Here is a 27,378-nt window from a genome sequence, read left to right on the forward strand (position 1 = left end):
CTCACACCTGTGATGTAAGCTTGTTAGGAGTCACAGAGAACGGGAGGGTTTTGGTTAGAGGATAATCTATGCAAAAAATGAGCAAGACCCCATTCAAACCAAGAAAATGCTGGTCATGGAGGTTCAGGCTGCTCACCTCAAGTATGTGGCAAGAATAGGTAGGATGATTATATTTTGCAGCTCAGGAGAAAAAGCACAAGATAACTATCTAAAAAAAATAACTAAAACAAAAATGTGGGGGGGGGGGGCGTTGTTCACATGACCACTGCCCATATAGCAGGTATCCTGAATTCAAACCTAAGTTCCTCTCCCCCTTCCCCCCCAAAATATGATGAGTTTTGCTCACATTTAAATCCCAATGACATACCAGGTTTACATTCTGTAATTTGTAACGTCTTTTTCCTTCGATGAGAAAATCTATTTAAATATCTAGATTCTTAATGTTAAAATATACAGAAAATGGTTTCAGACTACTCATCTATACCGCCATATAAAACAAATCTATCAACTAGCGTTCAATATTTGTTTATACATTTTAATCTTTTACTTGAGAATGTAAAGATTTTGTGTGTGTGTGCTTGTGTATGTGTGTGTGTGTTGGTCCTGGGACTTGATTTCAGATTCTAGGTACTATCCAACTTTCTTGCCTGAGTTGGCTTTCAACCATGATCTTCACTTTCCTGAGTAGCAAGAATTTACAGGCATGAGCCATCAGTACCCAGTGTCATTCTTTTTCTAAATAATAATTTTAAAGCCAATTCTATTATCCATGTTTCGTTTCCCTTCAAAAGCTTATATTTTTAATCATCCTTATATAATATAAATACATGTTACTACTGGTTTTTCTCAAGTGTGTGATGTGATCCTTGAGGCAGACTAACCTTCCCAGGAGTTGTAGTTTAATTTTTTTTTTTTATGCCAGTTGTGGGGACAACAGGCCCTTACCTGAGCACTGTCCTTGGGCTTTCTCAAAGCTAGAACTCTACCACTTGAGCCACAGCACCACTTCCGGCTTTTTGCTTATGTATGTGGAACTGAGGAATCGAACCCATGTTCTTCATGCATGCTAGGCAAGCACTCTACCACTAGGCCAAACTCCTGGCCCAGTTTGAATTTTTTTTTTAATTAAATGTAAAAACTTGTTATTATAAAGGTGTTATACTAAGGAGTTACAGTTAAGTCACATAGAGTAGATTTCTCAGTTGGATGCTAGTGGCTTATGCTCGTAATCCTAGCCACTCAGGAGTCTTGAGATCTGAGGATTGCAGTTGAAAGCCAGCCAGGGCAGAAAAGTCTTTTACCTCCAATTAACTATTCAAAAAATGGAAGTGAAGCTGTGGCTCAAAGTAGTAGAGTGCTAGCCTTGAACAAAGAGCTCAGGAACAGTGCCCAGGGCCTAAGTTCAAGCCCTACAACTAACCAAAAAAATTCTAGGCTGAGCATGTGGCTTAGTGGTAGAGTGTTTGCCTAGCATGCATGAAGCCCTGGGTTCGATTCTCTTCAGTGCCACATACACAGAAAAAGCTGGAAGTGGCATGGTGGCTCAAGTGGTAGAGCTCTAGCCTTGAGCTGAAGTGCTCAGGGACAGGACCCAGGCCCAGAGTTCAAGCTCCATTACCCACCCCAAAAGAACAACAACAAAAAAAACACCTCCAAACCCCGAAAACATCAGAAAGTCTCTGTATGGCTATTAAACTCAGTCTAAAATTCAAGAGCTTTGCTCATTCTTGAAAGGCTTACTCTTGCTTTGTCTACTCAAATTTGTTTTTGTTTTCTGTTGCTTCTAGACCAAGAGCAATGATGACCTTTTAGCTGGGATGGCTGGAGGAGTAACAGTGACTAATGGTGTTAAAGGAAAGAAAAGCACGTGCTCATCTGCTTCACCTTCAGCCTCTGCCCCGGTCATGACCACCGTGGAGAACAAATCCAAGATCAGCACGGGTAGGGGCATGTGCTCTTGAGATGGCAGCTGCCTTTTGTTGGTATAGGCCAGTGCATTCTGTTTCAAGTGTTCCGCCTGATTACAGCATTACAAAGCTAAGAAAAATACTCAAATGCATATAAAAGTTGACACGTTTTAATTGCCATTATCAATTTATAGGCAGTCCTAGCTCCTGAGATCGATCCTCCTCTTCTGTTTTTATTGATAGATTGAAAGGTTTTTTTGTTTGTTTTTGAATCCGGGTCTTACTGTGTAGCTCAGGCTAGCCGTGAATTCATAAGCTTTTTGTCTCATTCTCTTGTTGGTAGGACTGAATGTATATACCACCACACCTGGGCTATTTATGTATTTTTGCTATGATGGGGTGGGGATCAAATCTGGTAAGTTGTGACGAGTGCTTTACTACTGCATAATACTCCTTAATCTACTTGCAATTTTGAAACAAATTCCAGGGATTATATCATTTTAAGTATCAATATTTTATTATGTTTGAAAGATAAAATTCTTTTAGAGTATAATCATAATACCATTAGAGTTCCTTTTTTTTTTTTTTTTCCCCAGTCCTGGGGCTTGAACTCAGGGCCTGGGCACTGTCCTTGGACTCTTTTTGCTCAAGGCTAGGGCTCTGCCACCACTTGAGCCATAGTGCCACTTCTGGCTTTTTCTGTGTATGTGGTTCGGGGGAATCAAACTCAGGGTTTCCTGCATGCTAGTCAAGTGCTCTATCATTATAGTGGCCACACTTCTGGTCCCCCCATTTGAGTTAAAAATAATCCTTAATCAGAACCAGCCTCTGTCCAATATCTTGCCGAATGCTTTGCACAAGGCTGGGACCCTGGGTGCTTACCACCTTTAGATTTGTTGGACGCTAACTTTTTACCTCCAGTGACCCCAGCCTGTGATCTTCTTAGTCTCTGCCTCCTAAGTAACTGTATACTTCTATGCTTGGCCTCCTTCCCCCTACCTGCAACAAGCCTGGTTTATATAGGGTAGTTTGACCAAGCATCAGGAGGTACCATTTCTTACGGTTGTTTCTCTTTCTGTTCGAGCCTGTGATCAGTGTCTAGGATCATTCATTCAATTCTCTCACCCTTTGTTCAGTAACAGACGTTTTAATTTAGATTCACTGAGGGTGATCAATTAACTCATTCTATTTAATCAAAGAGAAATGCTGTCATAGTTTACTTCTTATACTTGCAGGGCAAAATGACAAAACTTTCAGTAAATGTAAAGTCACATGATAAAACCCATTAGTTTGCTGATAATTATAATAAATGGAAAAAAGTCATGTAAATTGTGATAAAATTTAAGCATGCTAGTTGGCCAACAGGATAGTAGATCCTGGTTTGTCATCATCCGAAAGGTTGTTAGCCTCTGTCATGTGTGTTAAACTTCCTTAGCCCAAACTTACCAACTGTCTGTCCCCCTGGGGAAACCAGATCATGATTCACTGATTCACTGTTCTTTTTTTTTTTGGAGGGAGAGTTGGGATGGGGGGAGGAGAGCAATTGTAGGGCTTGAACTCAGGGCCTGGGCACTGTTCCTAAGCTTTTTCACTCCAGGTTAGCACTCCACCATATAGAGCCACAATACCACTGCTGGTAGTTAATTGGAGATAAGAGTTTCATGGACTTTCCTGCCCAGGCTGTCTTTGAACCACGATCTCCAGAGAAATACCACAGAACTCAGTGCTCAGGCACTGAATTCAAGCCCTACAACACACACACACACAAAAGTGATGCAACAAGAAAGGAGAAGCTCCCCAACCCTGCTTCCACAGGATGAGTAAGGCAGAATAAGCTGAGGTAGAAACTATTAACTTATGTGTAAGACTCACCCACTGAGCCACAGCCCCACTTCTATTTCCTAGTGATTAATTTGACATAAGAGTTTCACTCCGGGACCAGGAGTTTGGCCTAGTGGTTAAAATGCTTGCCTAGCATGCACGAAGACCCAGGTTCGATTCCTCGGTACCACATACATAGAAAAAAGCTGGAATTGGTGCTGAAGCTCGAGTGGTAGAGCTCTAGCCTTGAGTGCCCCAGCTGGTTTTGAACTGAGATCCTCAGATCTCAGCCTCCTGAGTAGCTAGGATTACAGGTGTGAGCCACCACACCTGGCTCTATTTTTTCTTTTTTGAAAAGGTTTTTTAATTTAGATATGAGAAATTAATTTTAGAGATTAAGTTTAGATCACCATCTGCTTTAGTTTCTTTGAATCTTGTTTCTTTGCCTTTTAAATCTGTCACAGACTTACTGCCATTTTTTTTCATTTTTACTGTTACTTGAGTGTCAGCCTTCTTATTTTATGGTTACTATTTATGTATATTCTGTGAAACGCAATGTCTTTGCACTCATTTGGCTGTCATTTTTGTGTTTTGTATAGGTAACCTAGATTTTTGGTTTGTTCTTTGCTCACCTGTGATCTTCCTTCTTCCTCTGTTTCTGCACTTAGTTTGTCACTTGACTGATCTTCAAATTATCTTCATTTGGTTTGCTCTATAACATTTTGCCCTGGCCAACTCCTTTAGGCTCTGTTTTCAGATTGGAGTTAATTTTTCTTGTTTCTTTCTTTTTTTTTTTGCCAGTCCTGAGGCTTGAACTCAGGGCTTGGGCACTGTCCTTGTGCTTTTCAGGGTTAGTGTTCTACCATTTGAGGCACACCACCACTTCCAGCTTTTTCTTTGTATGTGGTACCAAGGAATCGAACCTGGGTCTTTGAGCATATTAGGCAAGCACTCTACCACTAGGCCAAACACTTAGCCCTTAAATTAACTTTTTGTTGTTATTATGAAAGTGATGTACAGAAGGGTTACAGTTACATAAGTTAGGTAAGGAGCACATTTCTTTGGACAGTGCTACCCCTTCCCTTGCCCTCTTACTGCTTTTCCCTCTCGCCTCTACCCACACGTTGTAGAGTTCATTTTCAGCATGGTGTCTAGAGTACTACTACTGCATTTGGTCACCCTTTGTCCCTTCCTTTCTGTGCCCCCCTCATCCTCCCAAAGACAGCTAATGAACAAATAAGACAAAAGGAAAGAAAACAGAAACAACCACAAAGCAAAAACCTCTTGTTTCTGTTTCCTGGAATTCATTTCAATAAATAGTATTTCATGTGACCAAAGGCATACATAGGCATTGCACACCTTTGTGTTCTTTCTTTAACAGTACCCCTTAGCGTTATTTATTTATTTAATTTGGTGCCAGTTCTGGGGCTTGAACTCAGGGCCTGGACATTGTCCCTTACTTTCTTTGGCTCGAGTTTAGTGTTCTACCACTTGAGTCACAATGCCACTTTCAGCTTTTTCTGAGAAGTTTATTGGAGATAAAAGTCTCACAGACTTTTCCTGCCGGGGCTGGCTTCAAACCACAGTCCTCAGATCTCAACCTCCTGAGTTGCTAGGTTTATAGGTATGAGCTACCAGTGCCTGGCTCCTTTGGCTTTTTCATTCAAGGCTAACACTCTATCACTTGAGCCATAGCTTTACTTTGGGCTTTTTAATGTTTAATTGGAGATAAGAGTCTCATGAATTTCACTGCCAGGACTGGCTTTGAATCTCAGTACTCCTAGCTCAGCCTCCTGAGTAGCTAGGATTACAGATGTGAGCCACCAGAACTTGGCTTAATACATGTATCTTTTTAACAGCTCTGTGGAGTTACATTTCACACTCCATGAAATTTATTCTTTGTCTAAAATTAGGTATATAATAATTTCTTAATTGCTAATTAAAAGATGAATGATCTAATTTTGAGGAACTCAAATGTTAAAGTAATGAGACTGTAAGGTGAGATTGATGTACATAGCTTTTATCTCATCAGATCTCTCCATGATCTCTAAACCCATTTGTCATGAATTTTTTTGTGCCTTCAATCTTTGTTTTCAATATGTAGGCACAAGTTCATCAACCAAGCGGAGCACTTCTGCAGGAAACAAGGAATCCAGTTCTACAAGAGAAAGATTACGAGAGCGTACCCGACTCAACCAGAGCAAAAAACTACCCTCTGCGGGTCAGGCACCTAGTGATGCGACACTGGCAAAGCGTTCCCGAAGTCGCACTGCTACGGAATGTGATGTTCGCATGAGCAAGTCGAAATCTGACAATCAGATCAGTGACAAAGCTGCTTTGGAAGCCAAAGTGAAAGATCTCCTCACCCTGGCAAAAACCAAGGACGTGGAGATTTTACATTTGAGAAATGAACTCCGAGACATGCGTGCCCAGCTGGGCATTAATGAAGATGTGTCTGAGGGTGACGGGAAGTCGGAGGAGAAGGAGACCGTCATTGCTCATCAGCCGACTGATGTGGAGTCCACTTTGTTGCAGCTGCAGGAGCAGAACACGGCCATCCGTGAGGAACTCAACCAGCTGAAAAATGAGAACCGAATGCTAAAGGACAGGTTAAATGCCTTGGGCTTTTCTCTCGAGCAGAGACTGGACAATTCTGAAAAACTGTTTGGCTATCAGTCTCTGAGCCCAGAAATGACCCCTGGCAACCAGAGTGATGGAGGGGGAACTCTGACTTCTTCTGTGGAAGGCTCTGCCCCGGGATCCGTGGAAGATCTCCTGAGCCAGGATGAAAATACACTCATGGACCATCAGCACAGCAACTCAATGGACAACCTGGACAGTGAGTGTAGCGAGGTATACCAGCCCCTCACGTCGAGTGATGACGCCCTGGATGCCCCGTCGTCCTCCGAGTCTGAGGGCCTCCCGAGCCTAGAGCGCTCCCGGAAAGGAAGCAGTGGGAATGCCAGTGAAGTGTCCGTGGCTTGCTTGACGGAGCGAATTCACCAGATGGAAGAGAACCAGCACAGCACGAGTGAGGAACTTCAGGCAACCCTGCAGGAGCTGGCTGATTTACAGCAGATCACTCAAGAGCTGAACAGTGAAAACGAAAGGCTTGGGGAGGAGAAGGTCATTCTCATGGAGTCCTTGTGTCAGCAGAGTGATAAGTTGGAACACTTTAGTCGACAGATTGAATATTTCCGTTCCCTTCTAGATGAGCACCACATTTCTTACGTCATAGACGAAGATGTGAAAAGCGGGCGCTACATGGAATTAGAACAGCGTTACATGGACTTAGCTGAGAATGCCCGTTTTGAACGAGAGCAGCTTCTGGGGGTCCAGCAGCATTTAAGCAATACTTTGAAAATGGCAGAACAGGACAATAAAGAAGCTCAAGAAATGATAGGTGCACTTAAAGAACGTAGTCATCACATGGAGCGAATTATTGAGTCTGAGCAGAAGGGCAAAGCAACCCTGGCGGCCACCCTGGAGGAGTATAAAGCCACCGTGGCCAGCGACCAGATAGAGATGAATCGCTTGAAAGCTCAGCTGGAAAACGAAAAACAGAAAGTGGCTGAACTCTATTCTATTCATAACTCCGGAGACAAATCTGATATTCAGGATCTCTTGGAGAGTGTTAGACTGGACAAAGAAAAAGCAGAGACTCTGGCTAGTAGTCTGCAGGAAGATCTGGCTCATACCCGGAATGATGCCAATCGTTTGCAGGACACCATTGCAAAGGTATAAAATGCAGCTGCCTCACGCACCACATGCTTATTGAGAGCCAGAAGTACTGGTTTAATGTGTCATTAGCCTTTATTCAAGGCGTGAGTGTATTTTCATTTTTATTTTGCCTGTTCTGGGGCTTAATCTTAAGACCTTAAGCTTTCTCTACCACATGTGCCAGGCCTCCAAACCAGCTTTTTGCTAGTTATTTGGGAATGGAATTCTCTGCCTGGGCTGGCTTTGAATCACTGTCTCTCAGATCTCAGCTTTCTGAGTAACTAGGATAAGTTATGAGTCACTAGGGCCTAACCTCTAAGCTAGTAGTATTTATTTAAAGCTCAAGAATGTTTTTCTTTTATTAGAATGCATTAAAAAGTATTCTTATAATATTGTCAATGTTGCTCCCACTTCATTGTTTTCTTTTTTTTTTTTTTTTTGCCAGTCCTGGGCTTGAGCTCAGGGTCTGAGCACTGTCCTTGGACTTTCTCAAGGCTAGAGCTCTACCCCTTGAGCCTCAGCACCACTTCTGGCTTTTTTCTATGTATGTGGTACCAAGGAATCGAACCCGGGTCTTCATGCATGCTAGGCAAGCACTTTAACCACTAGGCCAAACTCCGGCCCCTTCATTGTTTTCTTACTTGAGAAAGGATGGGCTAAACAGAAGCATTTATGCCTAGTCCTGTGTATGCCTGTGGAATGTGCCATGGAATTTTGTATCCTTACATATAGTCACTATAGCATAAGATAAATTGAGTTTCAGGGCTAGGGAAGTGGCATAGTGTTAAGAGTGCTTACCTAGCAGGCGTGAAGCCTTGCGTTTCATTCCTCTGTACCATATAAACAGAAAAGGCTCAAGTGGTAAAGTGCTAACCTTGAGCAAGAAAAGCTCAGGGACACTAAGTACCTAGGCCCTGAGTTCAAGCCCCAGAACTGGTAAAAACCAAAACAAAACAAAAAAAAAATAAAAAACACAGAGTTTCGATCTGCAGGATTGGCAATGTCCCTTGCAGCTTTTCAAGTGGAGTTGTGTTGTGAGCTAGTAGTTTTATATGCTAAGGGCTCCTGTTTGCTTGGAGGTTTAGGATTCTTTGGTGGGGGACTAGGATTGTGGCCTGGTGGTTAAGTGCTTGCCTAGCATGCACAAAGCTCTGGGTTTGACTTCCTCCATACCAAGTATGCAGAAAAAGCCAGAAGTGGTGCTCTGGCTCAAGTGGTAGAGTGCTAGCCTTGAGAAAGCTCAAGGGCAGTGTTCAGACTCTGAGTTCAAGCCTCAGGACTGGCTAGAGACCTTAAAAATGATCTGTCCAGTCTCTGATTTCCGGGCATGCAGCACAACAGTGGAACTCAGTCAGAACTGCTGCACTAGTGTTCTGGCCAAGATACTTCATTGTGTGTGGTTTCTGATAAAGTAGAATGTTTTTTTCGTGCCAGTCTTGGGGTTTCAACTCTGGGCCTGGGTGCTCTCCTTGAAGCTACAGCTCTGCTTCTGGCTTTTCATAATTAAGTAAAGGTAAGAGTCTCATGGACTTTCCTGAGCTGCCTTTGAGCTGAGATCCTTAGATCTCAGCCACCTGAGGAGCTAGGACTACAGGTGTGAGCTGCACAGCTTAGTACAGTCTCTAAAAAAAAAAAAAATGTCTTTCGTACCAGTCCTGGGGCTTAGAACTCAGTGCCTGGGTGCTATCCCTGTCCTTTCTTACTAAAGTAAAGCATTTTCTCACTTGAGTCACAAGTGTACGTCTGGCTTTGTGGTAGGTTTTTGTTTGTTTTGTTTTGTGTGTGTTTGTTTTTTGTTTGTGTTTGAGATAATAATGTCTTTATCTCACACATTTTCTTCTCCAGGTTGCCTTTGAACCATGGTCCTCAAATCTCCTGAATAGCTAGGATTATAGATGTGAACTACTGGTACCCAGCAGTGCAGTCATTTTTAAAGGAAGAACAGTAGAACATTGTCATCTAAAACTTTGATAACAGTCTTTGAAACTTGTTGTCAGTAACTTGTTAGGCGTGGAGCTTGAATTCCAGGTCTGGGGCATTGTCTCTAAGCTCTTGCTTAAGGCTAGTGATCTACCGCTTTGACCCACAGAGCCACTTCTGGTCTTCTGGTGGTTAATTGGAGATCAAAGTCTCACCGAGATTTGGGAATGTGGTTTAGTGATAGAGGGCATACTTAGCATACATGAAGCCCTGGGTTCAATTCCTCAGTGCCACAAAACAGAAAAAACTGGAAGTGGTGCTGTGGCTCAAGTGGTAGAGTGCTAGCCTTGGGAAAGCTTAAGGACATGCCCAGGCCCTGAGTTTCAGCCCCAGGACTGGCAAAAGAAAAAGAGTCTCACGGACTTGCCTGCCCAGGTTGGCTTTAAACCACTATCCTCGTATCTCAGCCTCCTGAGTAGCTAGGATTACATGTGTGAGCCAGCGGTATCCAGCTACTTTATAATTATTATTGATTACTTTTAGCTAAACAGTTTCATCTGCTCTTCTATGGAGTGTGTATGTTGAAGGTTGAAGTGGTGCTGTGAGGTAATACTCGAGCAAATATAAGTTCCAGTGGCTCATGGCTATAATCTTAGCTACACAGAAGGATCTGAGGATCATGGTTTGAAGCCAAGTCAGGCAGGAAAGTCTCTAAGACATCTCTCCAATTGATCACTAAAAAGCTACAAGTAGAGACGTGACTTTAGTGGCTGAGTGTCAGCCCTAAACAAAAAAAAAGCCAAAGAACACCAACCAAACGCTGAGTTTAAGTCCCAGGTGTAGTTGCTTGATTTGATATTGAAACTGTAACAAATACATCAATTTTGTAGAACATGTTAATCTCTTTTTTTTTTTTTTTTTTGCCAGTCCTGGGCTTGAGTTCAGGGCCTGAGCACTGTCCTTGGACTTTCTCAAGGCTAGAGCTCTACCACTTGAGCCTCAGCACCACTTCCGGCCTTTTTCTATGTATGTGGTACCGAGGAATCGAACCCGGGTCTTCATGCATGCTAGGCAAGCACTTTAACCACTAAGCCAAACTCTCGGCCCTAGAACATGTTAATCTCATCAAATGCAATGATTAGTCCAAACTTTGGAAAAGGGAAAACTTCTGGAATTCTCCCATAATTTGGCTTAGTTAACAATGATACATAAGTATAATTTCAATGACAGAGCAATAATTTTGTTACATAAAATCTTGTATTAATGTAGAATACCATTTCATACTTTAAGTTCTGTTTTTCTTTTTCTTTGATGGCATAGCCTTGAGCTTGGTGGGCTGGAGCACTACCACTTGAGCCATGCCTTTTGTCCTACTTTTTGCTGATTATTTTGGAGATAGAGTGAACTTTTCTGTCCATGCTAGTCTCATCCTTCAGTCCCCCAAATCTCAGTCTCCTGAGTAACTAGGATTACAGTTATGAGACCCCCCCAGCCCATAAACATTTCTTTTTTCTTATTGTCTGAGACTTGGACTCAAACTTGGTATCTGATGCTTACACTTATTGGCTGGCTCTCTACCACCTGAGCCACGTCTCTAACCCCTAAACATTTTTTTAGTTCATGGGTAGCTGCTCCTGCTTAACTGCTTTGTGTTTCAATTTTGGAATTTATCTCAACTCTCCCAAATCTTTATAGGTAGAAGATGAATATCGAGCCTTCCAAGAAGAAGCTAAGAAACAAATAGAAGATTTGAATATGACATTAGAAAAAGTAAGATCAGAGCTGGAGGAAAAAGAAACAGAAAGGAGTGACATGAAAGAAACCATCTTTGAACTTGAAGATGAAGTAGAACAACATCGAGCTGTGAAACTCCATGACAACCTCATTATTTCTGACTTAGAGAGTAAGTGATGAGAACACACACACACACGTTTACTAATAAGATCCTTAAAAAGCCAGCTTAGCTCACTTGACTTGCAGAAAGGGGTGTGTGTGTGTATGTGTAGTAAAAGTGTAATTCACACATAATAGGCAAATCCTAGTGAATGAGTGTATCAGTATTCCTTAGATTGTTTTTGTAACTTTTTGCTAGTTTGAAATTGTGTCCAAAAACACTTTAAAATATTTTGTGTAGCTGGACAGTCGCCTGTGGCTCACACCTGTAATCTTAGCTCTACAGGAGGCTGAGATCTGATCACAGTTCAAAGCCAGCCCAGACATGAAAGCACATGACTTTTTCTTTTGTTGTGGGTCATGGAGCTTGAATTTGGCCTGGGCGCTGTCCCTGAACTGAGCTCTTCAGCTCAAGGCTACAGCCCTACCATTGAGCCAAGCCCCACTTCCCGTTTTCTAGAGGTTAATGGGAGATAAGAGTCTCTGGTCCTTTTGTGCCTGGGCTGGCTTTGAACCTTGATCCTCAGATCTCAGTCTCCTGAGTAGCTAGGATTATAAGCATGAGCCACCATGGGCAAGTCTGAGACTTTTTTTTTCTATTTTTTGCCAGTCCTGGGCCTTGAGCTCAGAGCCTGAGCTCTGTCCTTGGACTTTCTCAAGGCTAGAACTCTACCACTAGAGCCACAGCACCACTTCTGGCTTTTTTCTATGTATGTGGTACTGAGGAATCGAACCCTGGTCTTCATGCATGCTAGGCAAGCACTTTACCACCAGGTCAACTTTTTTTTTTGGCCAGTCTTGGGGCTTAAACTCAGGGCCTGGGCACTGCCCTTGAGCTTTTTCAAAGCTAGTGCTCTACCACTTGAGCCACGGCACCATTTCCAGCATTTCCTGTGTATATGGTACCAAGGAATTGAACCCAGGGCTTCATACATGCTAGGCAAACACTCTACCACTGAGCCATACTCATGACCCTAGTTATGGCTTCTTAAACTTTTGGTGGCACTTGCTGTTCCTTTGGGCTCTGCCACTTTTATTGTTGTTTTCCTTTTCAACTTCTTTTTAAAATTGTTATTTTATTTATTTATTTATTTTTGTGGGTCATGGGGCTTGAACTGTGGGCCTGCGTACGTCTCTCAGCTCTTTAGCTCAAGGCTACCACTCTACCCCTTGAGCCATAGCCCCACTTCCCATTTTCTAGTGGTTAATTGGAGATAAAAGTCTCACATTTTTCATTGCCTGGGGCTGGCTTTGAATCGTGATCCTCAGCTCTCAGCCTCTTGAGTAGCTAGGCTTACAGGTATGAGCCACCGTACCTGGCTTAAAATTGTTATTATAAAGATAATTTACAGAGTAGTTACAGTTATGTAAGTCATTGACTTACATAAGTCAATGTAGCTATAAGTCAGTCACCCCTTACCTCCTCTCCCCATTTGTCCTTCCAGTCCCCATCCATAAGTTATATATTTCATCTTCAATATAGTGTCTAGTGAGTATCACTGCTGCATTTGTTCACCCTACTTTATTGGTATTTGACAGAAGATTGATTGGCAAATAGATGACAGAACCCTATCCCATGTACTATGGATGCATGGAAATTTGAATTGCTGCAGAGTGGGTCATTTGTTTGAAGCCCTCACTATATCTTATGGCCGTTCTAAGATCTGGCTAGCTGACCTAGCATCTGCAGGTTCAGCTTACTGCTGAAGCCTTTGTAACGAAAGTAGCTAACTTGAACTGTGTCTCTGAGAAGATGATGTAGTCATTAAGATGCACTGCCTTAAGAAACTATATTTAGTTTTGTGTTTTGAGTTGAGAAGATTTATTTAATTCTACTTCCTTCATACAAGAAAGTGGTTCTAAAGTTTTTCAAATAAACTTTTAAGCTTGTTAGGCTGTAAATTTAGCATGCTGATGCCAATAACCTTTTCTGTAGTATTTACTTTGAATAGGGGAAGAGTGACATCTTGTGGTAGTTTTAGCAATAGCTAGAAAACGTTGGCTGATCAAGATTCCTGGGATAACACTACAAATTGTGATGTTAATGTTATGTTTATTTTAGCTGTGTTTGGAGGGTGTGTGTGAGGGTGAGGGTCCTTAATTTTTTAGCTTTTGGGATTGAACCCAGGGTTCTGCACTTGTTAGGCAAGTGCTTTGCCACTGTACTACATTGTACTCTTATGCAGAGATTAGTTGGGAAGTAACTGCAAACCCTAAAGTTTTTTTTTATTCTTTTGTTGTTGTTGTCATCGTTGTTTTTGCTTTGGGTCATGGGACTTGAACTAAGCCTGGGTGCTGTCCCTGTGCTCTTCAGCTCAAAGCTACCACCCTATCCTTGAGCCAAGCTCCCTTTCCCGTTTTCCTTCCCGTTTTCTGGAGGTTAATTGGAGATTAATTGGAGAGTCGTAGGTCCTTTTGTGCCCGGGCTGGCTTTGAACCTTAATCCTCAGATTTCAGCCTCCTGAGTAGCTAGGGTTACAGGTATGAGCCTCTGTGCCTGGCCCTAGATAAAGTTTTTAACCAGGAACTCAATATGGTGACCTGAAGCTGTCACCCTAACTATGTAGAAGGCTGAAATTGGGAGGGTCACAGTTTCCCAGTCCAGGCTAGACAGAAAAGTTTGTGAGGCTCCCATCTCAGTGGAAGTAGCTGGGGACTGTGAGGCAAGCCTGCCATCCCAGCTATAGCAAGGAATCTAAAACAAGCAGTTCATGGTCTAGGCATGCATGCACTTTGGATAGAAGAGAGCCTTTATCTCAAAAGTAAACAGCACAGCCAGGTACTGGTGATTCATGATTGTAAACCTTGCTATTCAGGAGGCTGAGGTCAGAAGATCGAACTTTTAAAGGTAGAGAAATCAGCAAAATTGATTTTGAGGCGTAGCTGAAGTGGTAGAGTGCTTGCCATGAACATGCAAACTGAGCCAGAATATAAGACCTTCAGTTCAAGACTTGGTACCAGCATAAAAAAAACAAACAGCAACAGCAACAACAACAAAAAACATATTGCATAAAACAGAGAAAATAGCACTCAGAGGGACTGGGAGTTTAGCTTAGTGTAGAGTGCTTGCCTAGCAGGCATGAAGATCCGGGTTCGATTCCTCAGTACCACATACATAGAAAAAAAACGCTGTAAGTGGTTCTGTGGTTCAAGTGGTAGAGCCCTAGCCTTGAGAAAGCCCAAGGACCGTGTTCAAGCCCCAGGACTAGCAAAAAAAGAAAAAGAAGAAAAAATCCAACAAGAAACAACAACAGCAGCAGCAACAAAATAACCCTCAGAAAGAGTTTCTGCCTCACAAACATTGGGCTCTTAAAATTGAAACTCTTCTTCTCCTTCTCTTTCTCCTTCCTTCTCCTCTTCCTCTTCACCAGTCCTTCACCAGAACTCAGGGCTTGAGCACTGTCCTTGGGCTTTCTCAAGGCTAGAGCTCTGCCCCTTGAGCCACAGTACCACTTCCAGCCTTTTCTGTGTATCTGGTATTAAGGAATCAAACCCAGGGCTTTATGCATGCTAGGCAAGCATTCTACCACTAGGCCATGCTCCCAGTCCTCTGAATTCAAACTTTCTTTTCTTTCCTTTTCTTCTCTTTTTCTCCTCTCTCTCTCTCTCTCTCTTTCTCTCCCTCTCTCTCTCTCTCTCTCTCTCTCTCTCTCTCTCTCTCTCTCTCTTTCTCTCTCTTTTTCTTTTTGCCATGTAGCTTCTCTCTTAAAAATTTTGGTGTGGAAAGGTCATATATGAAAGAAATATATGGTCATTACCTACTGCTTATATTTGGCAGTTATTAACATTTTACATTGCTTATCTAGGGTGTGTTTAACTGACAATATGTTGTAGACCTTATGACACTTAAGCCCTGCATATTTCAACATGCAACTAAGAAAATTCTTGTAACCCCACCACTATTATCACATCCAATAAAATTTGCCAAATATGTTTAGTTTTCTATAGTAGTTCTTACTTTACTTGTCTTTTTATAGTTAGCTTGCCTCCTTCCCCTCCCCCCCATTGAAATTATAGGTAGCTGCTGCCAGCAGATTTTTCCAGGCTGACCTCAAACTTTTAATAAATGAACAAAGGGCAAGCCTTAGCAGAGAAATAACTGTAAGTAATAATTAAAACCAAGTAATAAAATAATAAAAACCAAGTAATAATTCTAGAACTGAAAAATTGAACATTGATATCTAAGTTTGCCAAATCTACCCATCAAATGAAGCATTAGAGAGGAGCCAGTGAACCTGACAATAAATCAAGAGATATTTTCCAGTTTGAGGAATAGGGAGAAAAAAGGTTGAAGGAAATGACTGGAGTGTTTATGACCTGTGGAATAACAGGTCCTCAGACCCACGAGGCCTCAGCTCATGTGGACACCATACTACGTTGTCCTGACCTGCTCCCTCCCACCCCCACAATACAGCAACTGGCCAAGGCTGTGCGGCACAAACATGGGGGTGGAGGTGGAGGGTGGATTTATTTTGTTGTTGGACGCAGGCTGCCTTCTTTGTATGGTTTTTCTGTTCAAGACCATATGGCAGCCTGCAGTCAGTTTAGGTACTAGTTCATTCCTCTTTTTGACACCAAAGTCACACTAGAAGTCCTGGCACTTTGTGTCACTCTGTATTTAGGGATGAGTTTGAGCTCAGCAAGAGGCTACAGGCAAAAGAGCCAGCACCCTCTATCTGGGTAGGAAGAAATTCTGGCTTCTGGTATTCCTTTAGCACCATAACGTTTTGCAGCGCGCGCGCGTGTGTGTGTATGTGTGTGTGTGTGTGTGTGTATGTGTATCTGTGTTGGTGTGCCAGTCCTGGGGCTTGAACTTAGGGCCTCTCCACTGTTCCTGGGCTTTTTTGCTCAAGGCTACCACTCTACCATTTAAGCCACAGCTGTGTATGTGGTACTGAGGAACTGAACCCAGGGCTTTGTGCATGATAGCCATGCACTCTCCCACTAGGCTGCACTTATGGCCCTGGTTTTCACATTTTACCTGGGCCACCCAAACTACCATCCTCCTACCGACAGCTTCCCATGTAGATGGGTTCATAGGCACGTCCTACCGTGCATGGTGGCTCTTCAGTTGAGATGGTGTCTTGCTAACTTTTTTCCATCTCTGCCTCTGAGAAGCTGGGATTATATGTGCGAGTCTTTGAAAAGCTTTAAATGTAAATAAATCAATACAATAATAACACTAAAAAAAAAAAACCCAGCCAGATATACTAATGTTCTCAATAAATTTAACTTGGTAACTACTCAAAAATTTTGGCTACTTGAGCAATATAGAAGCTCTTAATGTGCTGATTTGAATCCTATTGATAATTTCAAATGGCCCATCTTCTTCTTGTTGAAATTATTGTTCTCCAGATAATATCTAAACAATTGTGTGAAGATGCTCATTTTTATAATAAATGATTTTTTTTTTTTGCCAATCCTGGGCTTGAGCTCAGGGCCTGAGCACTGTCCTTGGACTTTCTCAAGGCTAGAGCTCTACCACTTGAGCCTCAGCACCACTTCCGGCTTTTTTCTATGTATGTGGTACCGAGGAATTGAACCCGGGTCCTCATGCATGCTAGGCAAGCACCTTAACCACTAGGCCAAACTCCTGGCCCCTATAATAAATGATTTTAACTGATTGTTGGAGCTTGCCGAAGCAAATTGTGATATGTTCACTTGGTGAAATGCTCTGTATGCATCCAGATGCATACATCCAGGTGGTGCCATGAGTATAGCATTCATTATAATACTAGTCAGACAGCTAAGGGAGAAGATTGTGTGAGCCCGAGGCTAATCTGGCTAATTTAACAAGACTGATCTCAGAGAAAAGGGGGAAAAACAAGGCAAGACAAAGCTGAAGAAGCATAAGAACTTGGAAAGGCTTAAACACAAATAAGGAATTATCTCATTTTGTTACTCTTCTATTTTCCAGGTCTGTGTGTATGTGTGTATGCACATGCATGTATGCAGGCATGTGTGGATTGGTAATGAGGCTTGAACTAAGGACCTTGAGTTCTCTCCCTTAGCTTTTATACTCAAGACTGGTACTATATCTACTACTTGAGTTATACTTCCACTTCTAGCTATTTACTGGTTAATTGGAGATAGAAGTCCTTTGAATTTGTTTTTCCTGGCTGACTTCAACCATTATCCTCAGATTTCAACCTTCTGAGTAGATAGGGTTACAGGCATAAGCCACCAGTGTCTGGCTTTTCCAGGCTTTTTATTGTGAATAACTAGAATGAAGAAAAACAATGTACCTACTTTTTGTGGAAAAATAAAGTTAAGTTAGAAAGTTAAATTAGCATATGGTTCATTTGAAACTTATCTGTGTCTTCTGTGTCAAGAATCTTGGGTTGAAGATAAAACTGTTTCTAGGTGTCTGACACACTACCTAGCCTGTTCCTAAACTTATTAATATTGTTTACCCTTATTCTTTCCCTTCCTCTAAAAATAGTTTAGTGAGAATTACAAGCATCTCTAAGCATGGTCCAGTCCCCTAAGGGTTCTCTGGGCATTCAAATGGCTAGAAAGATTGTTATGGATTTTATCTCGTGCCCCCCAAAATAACAAGTTGAGCCTATGCCCATGGTAACTGATTGGGGACATCTGCATGATTGATAGGTGGATTGCTCTTGATTTGTCGTGAAAAGATTGAGTCCATTATTATTAAATTGTTATGAGCTTTATTATTAAACAAGCCCAGAATTGTTTACAACAAAGTTAGTTTAAGAATGAGAATAACATTTTATTTGATTTTTAGAATAAAAACAACACTGTAAAGGTAGAAGTATAATTTATAATTGAAAAAGGAGATAGACTATTTCTGTTCTTTGCTAGAATTTAACTTGAAGACAGTAGGTGGCAGTGTCCCTCACACCCAGGAAATTGGAGAGGCAGGAAATTACATTTAGAGGTTCCCAAGTTAAGAGTGAGACCTCTAGCACCTTTTTCGTGGTACTAGATTAAATGGTAGTTTTGTTAAAGTAGTCTTCAAAACAAGAATGTAAATATAAATTCATTTGTAGAAATCATCGTGTGTGTATGTGTGTGTATGTATGTGTGTGTTTTGGTCTTAGAGTTTTAACTTAAGGCCTATGTGTCAAGTCTAGTGCTCTACCCTTGAGCCACAGCTCCACTTCTGATTCTTGGTGATTAATAGGAGGTCAGAGTCTCATAGATTCCTGCCCAGGTTGGCTTCAGTCCTCAGATTACAGCCTCCTGAAGAGTTAATATTATAGGCATGAGCCACCTCCATCTAGCCATCTTGTCATTTATAACATTACATATTTCATAGGGAAAATAGGGATACTTTTAGTGTCCTTAGTACTGAAGAATTAAGCCCAGGGCTTCATGAACTCTAGGCGGGCACGCTACCATTAGGCCATGCTCCTAGCTCAGATGATTGGTTTTTGAATATAGATTGTTGCAGTAAATATATGCTTACTATGTATAAGGACTGAGGTAGAAAGGTATGTATTCAGAAAGCACCATGTCTGTCTATAGTTAGGATGACACTGAATCCTAGGCAATGATTTCACTATTGCTTTTTCTTACCACTCACTCCCACATTGTATATTTGTACATTTTTCTGTGTGAGTATGTATGGATTGGGTCTCATTATTATCATTATAGCAGAAGCTGGCTTCAAACTTAGAATCCCTCTTCTTTCAGCCACCATGCTTGGATCTTTAATTTTACTTAAAGGACTGTTACATGCTGCATGCTGGGGTTGGGAAGTTACCAGACACTCCTACCTTGTTTGGTTTCATGATAGAGGCAGATGTGTAAAGAAAGGTAATGGCGTTAGCAACATGTTACCACCAAGCTTTGTAAGGCACATTTGGAACACAGACAAATAATATCAGCAAACTATAGAAGTAGGCAAAAATCAGTAAGTAAAGGATGTGTTAATCACAATATGTAAATGCCTTTTCTGATGGTTAACCACAAGAAAGAGTTGGATCTACAGCTGTGAGACAGATAGTATAGAGGATGTACAGTAATGCCCTCCTAAGGTGTTTTTTTGAATTTTTTTATTGTAATGTATAGAGGGGTTACCGTTATAGTGGCCAGATAGTGGGTGCTTTACTTCTCACACATTGATACTCCTCATGGTTTTGTCCCCATTTCCCTCCCCCCTAAGGTATTTCTTTATAGATGTGTATTTTAATATTTTTAGCATTAAAATAGTTACTATAGAAGTGATATACCAAGAGATTGCAGTTCTACAAGTCAGGTAAAAAGTACTTTTAGACTATGTCACTTCTTCCCTACACTTGCTTCCAGTTTTTCCCTTCCATCCCCACAAGTTGTAGAGTTCATTTTCTACAGTGTCTAGGGAGAACCTCTGCTTCATTTGTTCACCCTTTGTCCCTGCACTTCCATGTGTATTTTAGAACAGAAACTCTCTTCAAGTACAGTATGATGTAGCTTTTTTTTTTTATTTAATTTTTTTTTTTTTTTGTGGGTCATGGGGCTTGAACTTGGCCTGGGCACTGTCCTTCGGTACCACATACATAGAAAAAGCCAGAAGTGGTGCTGTGGCTCAAGTGGTAGAGCTCTAGCCTTAAGAAAGCTTAAGGACAGTGCTAGGACTGGTGCCAAAAAAAAAAAAAAAAAAGAGTATCAGGTCCTTTTGTGCTTGGGCTGGCTTTTGAACCTTAATCCTCAGATCTCAGCCTCCTGAGAAGCTAGGATTACAGGTGTGAGCCACTGTGCCCTGCAATTTAGCTTTATTTTTACCGCTACCATTACAGATACTTAATTTGTCAGCTTGTTGAGTATTGAATAATTAGTTGAATAATTTCTTGTCACACTGGAATTTATTATTACTATTATTATTATTATTATTATTATTATCATTATTATTATTTTGCCAGCCCTGGGCTTGAGCACAGGACCTACGCCCTGTCCTTGGGCTTTCTCAAGGACAAGTGGGCTACCACTTGAACCACAGCATCATTTCCGGCTTTTTTCTACATATGTTGTACCTAGAAATTGAACCTGGATCTTCATGCATGCTAGGCAAGCATTCCACCACTAGGTCAAACTCCCAGCCTGCAACTACATTTTTAATAACAGGCATGGTGTTTTGATTCCTTTTATACCAACAATGTATATGTTTCTAAATTAACTTTAATTAACTTTTTGTTGCAAAATTAATACACTGAGAAACTCATCTAGAAATTATAACTTGGTATTTTTCTTAGAAGTAATATTACTGAATACTTGTATTGAACATGTCTTTTTACTTTCAAAGTTCTGAATTAAGAATAAAAAAGTCGGGCTGGGAGTTTGGCCTAGTGGTAGAGTGCTTGCCTAGCATGCACGAAGACCCGGGTTCAATTCCTTGGTACCATATACTTAGAAAAAGCCAGAAGTGGGTACTGAGGCTCAAGTGGTAGAGTTCTAGCCTTGAGAAAGTCCAAGGACAGTGCTCAGGCCCTGAGCTTAAGCCCAGGACTGGCAAAAAATAAAAAAATAAAAAAAGAATAAGAAAGTCTCTGGGCTTGGCTCATGCCTGTAATCCTGGTTACTCAGGAGGCTGAGATCTGAGGATCACAGTTCAAAGCCAGCCCGGGCACTAAAGTCTGTGAGACTCTTTATCTCTAACCACTAGAAAAGCAGAAGTGGCAGTGTAGCTCAAGGGGGTAGGGTGGTAGCCTTGAGCTAAAGAGCTCAGGGACAGCACCCAGGCCCCAGAGTTCGAGTCCCATGACTGACAACTTAAAAAAAAAGAATAAAAAAGTCTTCAGGCAGGACAGTTTATTTGAATATATGCCTATCTCCTTCCTCATATGTGTACACATATGTATTTAATATGCTTCTAAGTATATTAATTTTTTTTGTCTTTGTAGACACAGTTAAAAAGCTCCAGGACCAAAAGCATGACATGGAAAGAGAAATCAAGACACTCCACAGGAGACTTCGGGTAAGATAAACTTTTTGAGTATTGCCTAGTTGTGAAAACGTTTTCTGCAATTTGAGATGTCATTGACCTATCATTTACCTTAAGCGGTAAATACAGTGTTGTATGGGTCCCTTTGGGCTTTGAGTAGATTGTAAGTGCTATCATTTCAAATTGGTACGGATGCTATATTTGGGGGTAGAATTAAGTACTAGTAATTTATGGGTGAAAGTTTTAGGAGAATAAATTTAGGATCCTTGTGTATTTGGATAGAAGAAAACTATTAAGCTTTTAATTATAAAGCTTCCCAAGACTCTTTCTTTCTCTTTCTTTTTTTTCCCCTCCAGTCTTGGGGCTTGAACTCTAAAAACTGTATTTTATGGAGGGGTCTTTCCTTTTTTGGGGGACTGGGGATCAAACCCAGGACGTTACACTTGCTAGGCAAACGCTTTGCCCCACTGAGTTATGTCCCTGTCCCACACATTTGCAACGCCGTCATTCTCACCCCTCTTTAATCCTCCCTTCTCCTCATCCTCCTCCCTAAAATAATTTCAGTAGATTCTGTTGTTCCACGTTCATACATGCAAACAGTCTGTTTTGACTATGTTCACCTTTTTTCAGCCTCCTTGTTACATACGTCATGGTATTTTGCTGTGTATGAATTTGACCAGCTTATATACTAATTTTAGAGTTTAGGTTTTGTTGCAGTTGCTCAGGCTACCTTCATGATGACAAAAATGGCTTTGCGGGTAAGAGGGCTTGGGGTGGCCCAGCGGAGGCTGTGTTGGAGGTGTGGCCATGGGGAGCCTTCTCCACCCAGGCCCACCGCACCCTCCGTGACTGTGGGAAGTAGCACACCATGCAGCTCCTCACTGCCTCTTTGTATAATTTTGTCTGCCTATATTGAGTCCAATGTTTTTCTTCTGGCTTCCTCTTCCTTTTCCTTTACTTTTGATTCTTTTTTTTCTACTAGTTTTTGATGTCAGGATATTTATAGTTTTTCACTGTATGGGTCACATACCATTTATATACCTTCTTGAGCTTTCTGGAGGTCAAGCTCTAGAGTTTTGATATTGAATTTTGTAAGATTGCTTTGAAAAGCTTAATGTTATTCTCTATTTATTGAACACTTTGCTTGATGCCTTAGTAAGCAGATCACCTAATCTTCCCTTTATTAAGGACAGGTTTGCTAATAATAGTTGTGTTACTGGTTAGGAACAGATCAGAGCAATTCTCTAGGATGAAAAAAAGTCATCACATGACATGATTCTCTACTTGAGTGACCCAATAAGCTCCACTCCCAAACTCCTAGAATTAATAAACCACTTTAGCAAAGTGGCAGGATACAAAATTAACCTTCAAAAGTCAGTAGCCTTCTTGTACACCAACAATACACAAACAGAAGACCAAATCAAGAAAATGATCCCATTCACAATAGCCCCCAAAAGAATAAAACACTTAGGAATTAACTTAACCAAAAATGCAAAACTATAAAACTATAGTTTTAAGGAAAACTATAAAAGCCTAACAAAAGGAATTAAAGAGGACACCAGGAAATGGAAAGACATCCCATGCTCATGGCTAGGGAGAACCAATATAGTGAAAATGGCTATACTGCCAAAATTGATATACAAATTCAATGCAATCCCCATCAAAATCCCAAAGACATTCTTTACTAAAATAGAAGATATAATCCAAAGATTCATATGGAACAAGAAAAGACCTAGAATAGTCAAAATAATTCTAGGCAAGGGGCCCGGGAGTTTGGCCTAGTGGTTAAAGTGCTTGCCTAGCATGCACAAAGACCCGGGTTCGATTCCTCGGTATCCCACATACACAACCAAGCCGGAAGTGGCAGAGACGAGACACAACCAAAAACCGGAAAAGTGGCAGAGACAAGACTGCGACGGCGACAGAGAGCGAAAGAAGCGAGCTGAGCTGAAGTGAACAGAGCCCAACCGAGTGGTGGCCGGAGCGAGCGGGGCGGGAGCGAGCAGGACCGGAGCGTGCGGGAGCGAGCCGAGCCAGAGCCAGCGAGGCCGGAGCGAGTGGGGCCAGAGCGAGAAGGGGCCAGAGCGAGCAGAGCCAGGAGCAAGCGAGAGCTAGCCGGGCCGGAGCGAGCGGGGCCAAGAGCAAGCTGGAGCGAGCCGGGCGGAAGCAAGCGGGGCCGGAGCGAGCAGGGCCGGAGCGAGCGGGGCCGGAGCGAGCGGGGCCTGAGCTAGAAAGAGGGCCTAGCCGGGCCGGAGCGAGCGGGGCCTGAGCTAGAAAGGGGGGCCTAGCCGGGCCAGAGCGAGCAGGGCCGGAGCGAGCGGGGCCAGAAAGAGAAAGGGGCCAAAAAAAAAAAAAAATAATTCTAGGCAAAAGAGCAATGCAGGTGGTATTACAATACCAGACTTCAAACTTTACTATAGAGCCATAATAACAAAAACAGCATGGAAAGGCACAAAAATAGACCAGAAGATCAATGGAACAGAATAGATGACTCAGAAATAGAACCACATACCTATAGTCAACTTGTATTTGACAAAGGAGCCAAAGATATGCAGTGGAACACAGTCTATTCAATTATTGGTGCTGGCAAAACTGGGCAGCCACATGCAGAAAACTAAAAATTGACCCTAGCCTTTCGCCATGCACAAACATTAACTCAAAGTGGATCAAAGATCTTAATGTCAGACCGGAAACCGTGAAGCATGCTACGTGATAGAGTAGGAGAGACACTGGAACTCATAGGCACAGGCAAAAGATTCCTGAACAGAATCCCAGGGTCACAACAGATTGGAGAGAGACTCGATAAATGGGACTACCTAAAAATTAAAAGTTTCTGCACAGATAAAAGCATAGCCACAAAAGTAGAGAGACAGCCAACGAACTGGGAAAAGCTATTTACCAATAATACATCTGGCCAATGTTTAATATCCAGTGTCTACAGGGAACTCAAGAAACTAATCCCCCCCCAAACCCAACAAACCATTCACTAAATGGGCAAGGGAACTAAAGAGAGACTTATCAAAAGAAGAGATTAAAATGATAGAAAAGTATATGCATTAATGTTCATTATCCATGGTCATAAATGAAATGCAAATAAAAACAATCCTAAGATACTACCTTACCCCAACAAGAATGGCCAAGATTTTGAACTCAGACAATGACAGTTGCTGGCGGGGTTGTGGAGAAAAAGGAACCCTACGACACTGCTGGTGGGAATGTAAACTAGTTCAGTCACTCTGGAAAGCAGTGTGGAGGTTTCTTAAAGAACTGAAAATAGACCTTCCCTACCATCCCGCCATACCACTTCTGGGCATCTATCCTGAACAGCATGACCCAGGATATTATAAGGACACCTGCTCAGCTATGTTCATCTCTGCACTATTCACAATAGCCAGGCAATGGAAACAATCCAGATGCCCTACTGCAGATGAATGGATACAGGAAATGTGATATATATATACACAATGGAATTCTACATAGCCAACAGAGAAGATAAAATAATGGCATTCGCAGGGAAGTGGATGAATCTAGAGCGAATCATGTTGAGTGAGACAAAACCAAAGGAACAAAAGGCGCATGGTATCCTTAATATGTGGGTATTAGATCCAAACAGTACAAGACGAGGACTCAATATTTACATACCCAATGCAATGGTATTGGAAATATAAACACAACTACATAGACATAAAAACTTATGACTCTATAGACATATAACACATAATCACAGTTTTTTTTTAAACCATCTTTGTTTTCTTTTGAAAATAAACTTTTTTTCCCATCTCTTTGTGCCAGTCCTGGAGCTCAAATTCAGGGCCTGGATGCTATCCCAGAGCTTTTTTGCTCAAGACTAGTACTGTACCACTTGAACATAGTTCCATTTCTGGCTTTTTGGTGGTTAATTGGAGAAAAGAGTCTCAGACTTTCCTATTCTGGTTGGCTTCAAACCTTAGTTCTCAGATTTCAGCCTCCTGAGTAGTTAGGATTATAGGCATAGCTACCAGTACAGGGCTAACATTTAGATTTTTATTTTTAGGTTGTGTGTGTGTGGTGGGGGGCGGGTAGTTCTGGTTCTGGGGCTATAAGTCAGAGCCTTGGCACTATTCTTTTTGTGTGTGTGTGTGGAGGGCGTCATGGGATTTGAACTCTAGGCCTGGGCGTTGTCCCTGAGCTTTTCAGCTCAAGGCCACCTCCCTACCCCTTGAGCCACAGCCCCACTTCCCCTTTTCTAGTAATTAATTGGAAATAAGAGTCTCATGTTTTTTAATGCCTGGGCTGGCTTTGAACTGCCATCCTCAGATCTCAGCCTCCTGAGTAGCTAGGATTACATGTGTGAGCTACCATGCCCAGCTGCCTTCGCACTATTCTTTAAGGCTAGCACTCTATCACTTGAACCATAATTCTACTTCTGGCTTTTCGGTGGTTAATTAGACATAAGACTCTCATGGACTTACCTGGTCAGACTTGCTTTGAACATTGATCCACAGATCTCAGTCTCCTGCATAGCTAGGGTTACAGATGTGACCCAACATGGCCCAGCTAACATTTAGTTTTTTTTTAATATAGGAGGAATCTGCAGAATGGCGGCAGTTTCAAGCTGATTTACAAACTGCAGTAGTCATTGCAAATGACATTAAATCTGAAGCCCAAGAAGAGATTGGTGATCTGAAGCGCCGATTGCATGAGGCCCAAGAAAAAAATGAAAAACTCACAAAAGAATTGGAGGAAATAAAGTCACGCAAGTATGTTCTGAGAAACTACTTGTGTACTGTATTCCAATAGAAAACACTTCAACACCAATTTAGTGATAACTTTTTGTGTCTCATTTTTATGAGATCTGTAAAATATTGCAGTTTATGAATCTTTCAGAGTTGTTTTCTGTGTTATTGGTCAACAACTCTGGAGGCAGATGATTTAAAACTGTTCTTATGGTCTTCTGTTTATCTACCATTGATCCAGTCCTGTTGTTCCTTTTTTCTTTTTCTGTTTTTGTGCTAATACTGGGGCTTTAACTCAGGGTCTTGCATATTCCCTTAAGTTTGCTCAAGGATGGTACTCTAGACTCTATTTCTGGCCTTTTGCTGGTTAATTGGAGATAAGAGTCTCATGAACTTTTTTTTTTCTTTTTTTGGTTAAACTTTTTTGTGGCTTAAACTCTGGGCCTGGGCACTTTTCCTGAGTTCTTCTCAAGTCTACTGTCCTACCCAAGGCCTAGGGGTTGTCCCTGAGCTTTCAGCTCAAGGCTTCTACCCTACTCCTTAAGCCACAGCACCACTTCCAGTTTCCTAGTGGTTAATTAAAGAGTCTCAGAGATTTTAGTGCCTGGGCTGGCTCTGAACCGCAACCATGAGATCTCAGCCTCCTGAGTAGCTAGGATTACAGGCTTGAATTACTGTGCCTGGCTATGAACTTTTCTACCCAGGCAGGCTTTGAACCTTGATCATTAGATTTCAGCCTCCTAAGTAGTTACTATTACAGATATGAGCCACTGGTTCCTGGCAAGTTTTTCTTTAAATTATGGTAGACTTGTGTTCCATTCGGAGATGTTCCTTGCTTCTTATCAGCTAGATCTGATCTGAGCCAGCAACCTTAATTTCCTTCAGCAGCATCAGTTTTCTCATCTTTGAAGTGGAGACAATACTACTTTACAGTATTATAAGGAGTAAATGAGATAGTACCTCTAAAACGTTTAGAGCAATGGCCAGTTCACTTTAGCTAGTAATTTAGAACCCTAAGTAAAGAATGTAAAGCGAATTTCTCTCGGCCTCTTACCTGAAGAATGTCCATTTGTTTCAGAATGTCCATTTGTTTCAGTCATATATCAGTACTACATTTTTTCTTCATCAAACAGATAACATTGGAAATGTATAAAGTTTACTAGATGGGAGACCATCATGATGTGTCTGAACTCTACAATAAGTCACCATCCATAGATGTGGGAAAGCAGTTTTGTGTTATTACAAATTGGATTATTCCTTGAGTAATTCTTAGATGTCAGAAAAAGTTTTAAAAAGTAGGATACCTTTGACTGCCTTATTTTATTAATCCCTAGTCTTAGTGTATATCCCAGAGAAAAGTATTGCTAAATATTTTTTCAGTGGCTTCCATAAGTAGAATTTGAATGAGACTAGGGATTTTTGGTCCTCTGTTGATACAAAGCTTCATTATTTTCATTTCTCTGTATATTATCAGAAATGCCTTATTTGGGAGTTGTGATGAGTGATGGAAATTATT

General features: G+C 41.6%; 1 protein-coding gene across 1 annotated transcript in view; it reads left to right on the top strand.

The window, feature by feature from the left end:
* Nucleotides 1–27,378, top strand: part of Specc1l (sperm antigen with calponin homology and coiled-coil domains 1 like) — a 143,298-nt gene that overhangs the window by 39,236 nt on the left and 76,684 nt on the right. The window contains exons 3-7 of the mRNA XM_090320687.1: nucleotides 1,788–1,941; nucleotides 5,833–7,466; nucleotides 11,064–11,271; nucleotides 21,107–21,180; nucleotides 25,711–25,886. Of these exons, the coding sequence (XP_090176813.1) occupies nucleotides 1,788–1,941; nucleotides 5,833–7,466; nucleotides 11,064–11,271; nucleotides 21,107–21,180; nucleotides 25,711–25,886 (2,246 nt within the window). The remainder of the gene's footprint in view (nucleotides 1–1,787; nucleotides 1,942–5,832; nucleotides 7,467–11,063; nucleotides 11,272–21,106; nucleotides 21,181–25,710; nucleotides 25,887–27,378) is intronic.

This window comes from Megascapheus bottae, chromosome 28, assembly GCF_031878675.1.
Source record: "Megascapheus bottae isolate mThoBot1 chromosome 28, mThoBot2.hap1, whole genome shotgun sequence".
NCBI lineage: Eukaryota > Metazoa > Chordata > Mammalia > Rodentia > Geomyidae > Megascapheus > Megascapheus bottae.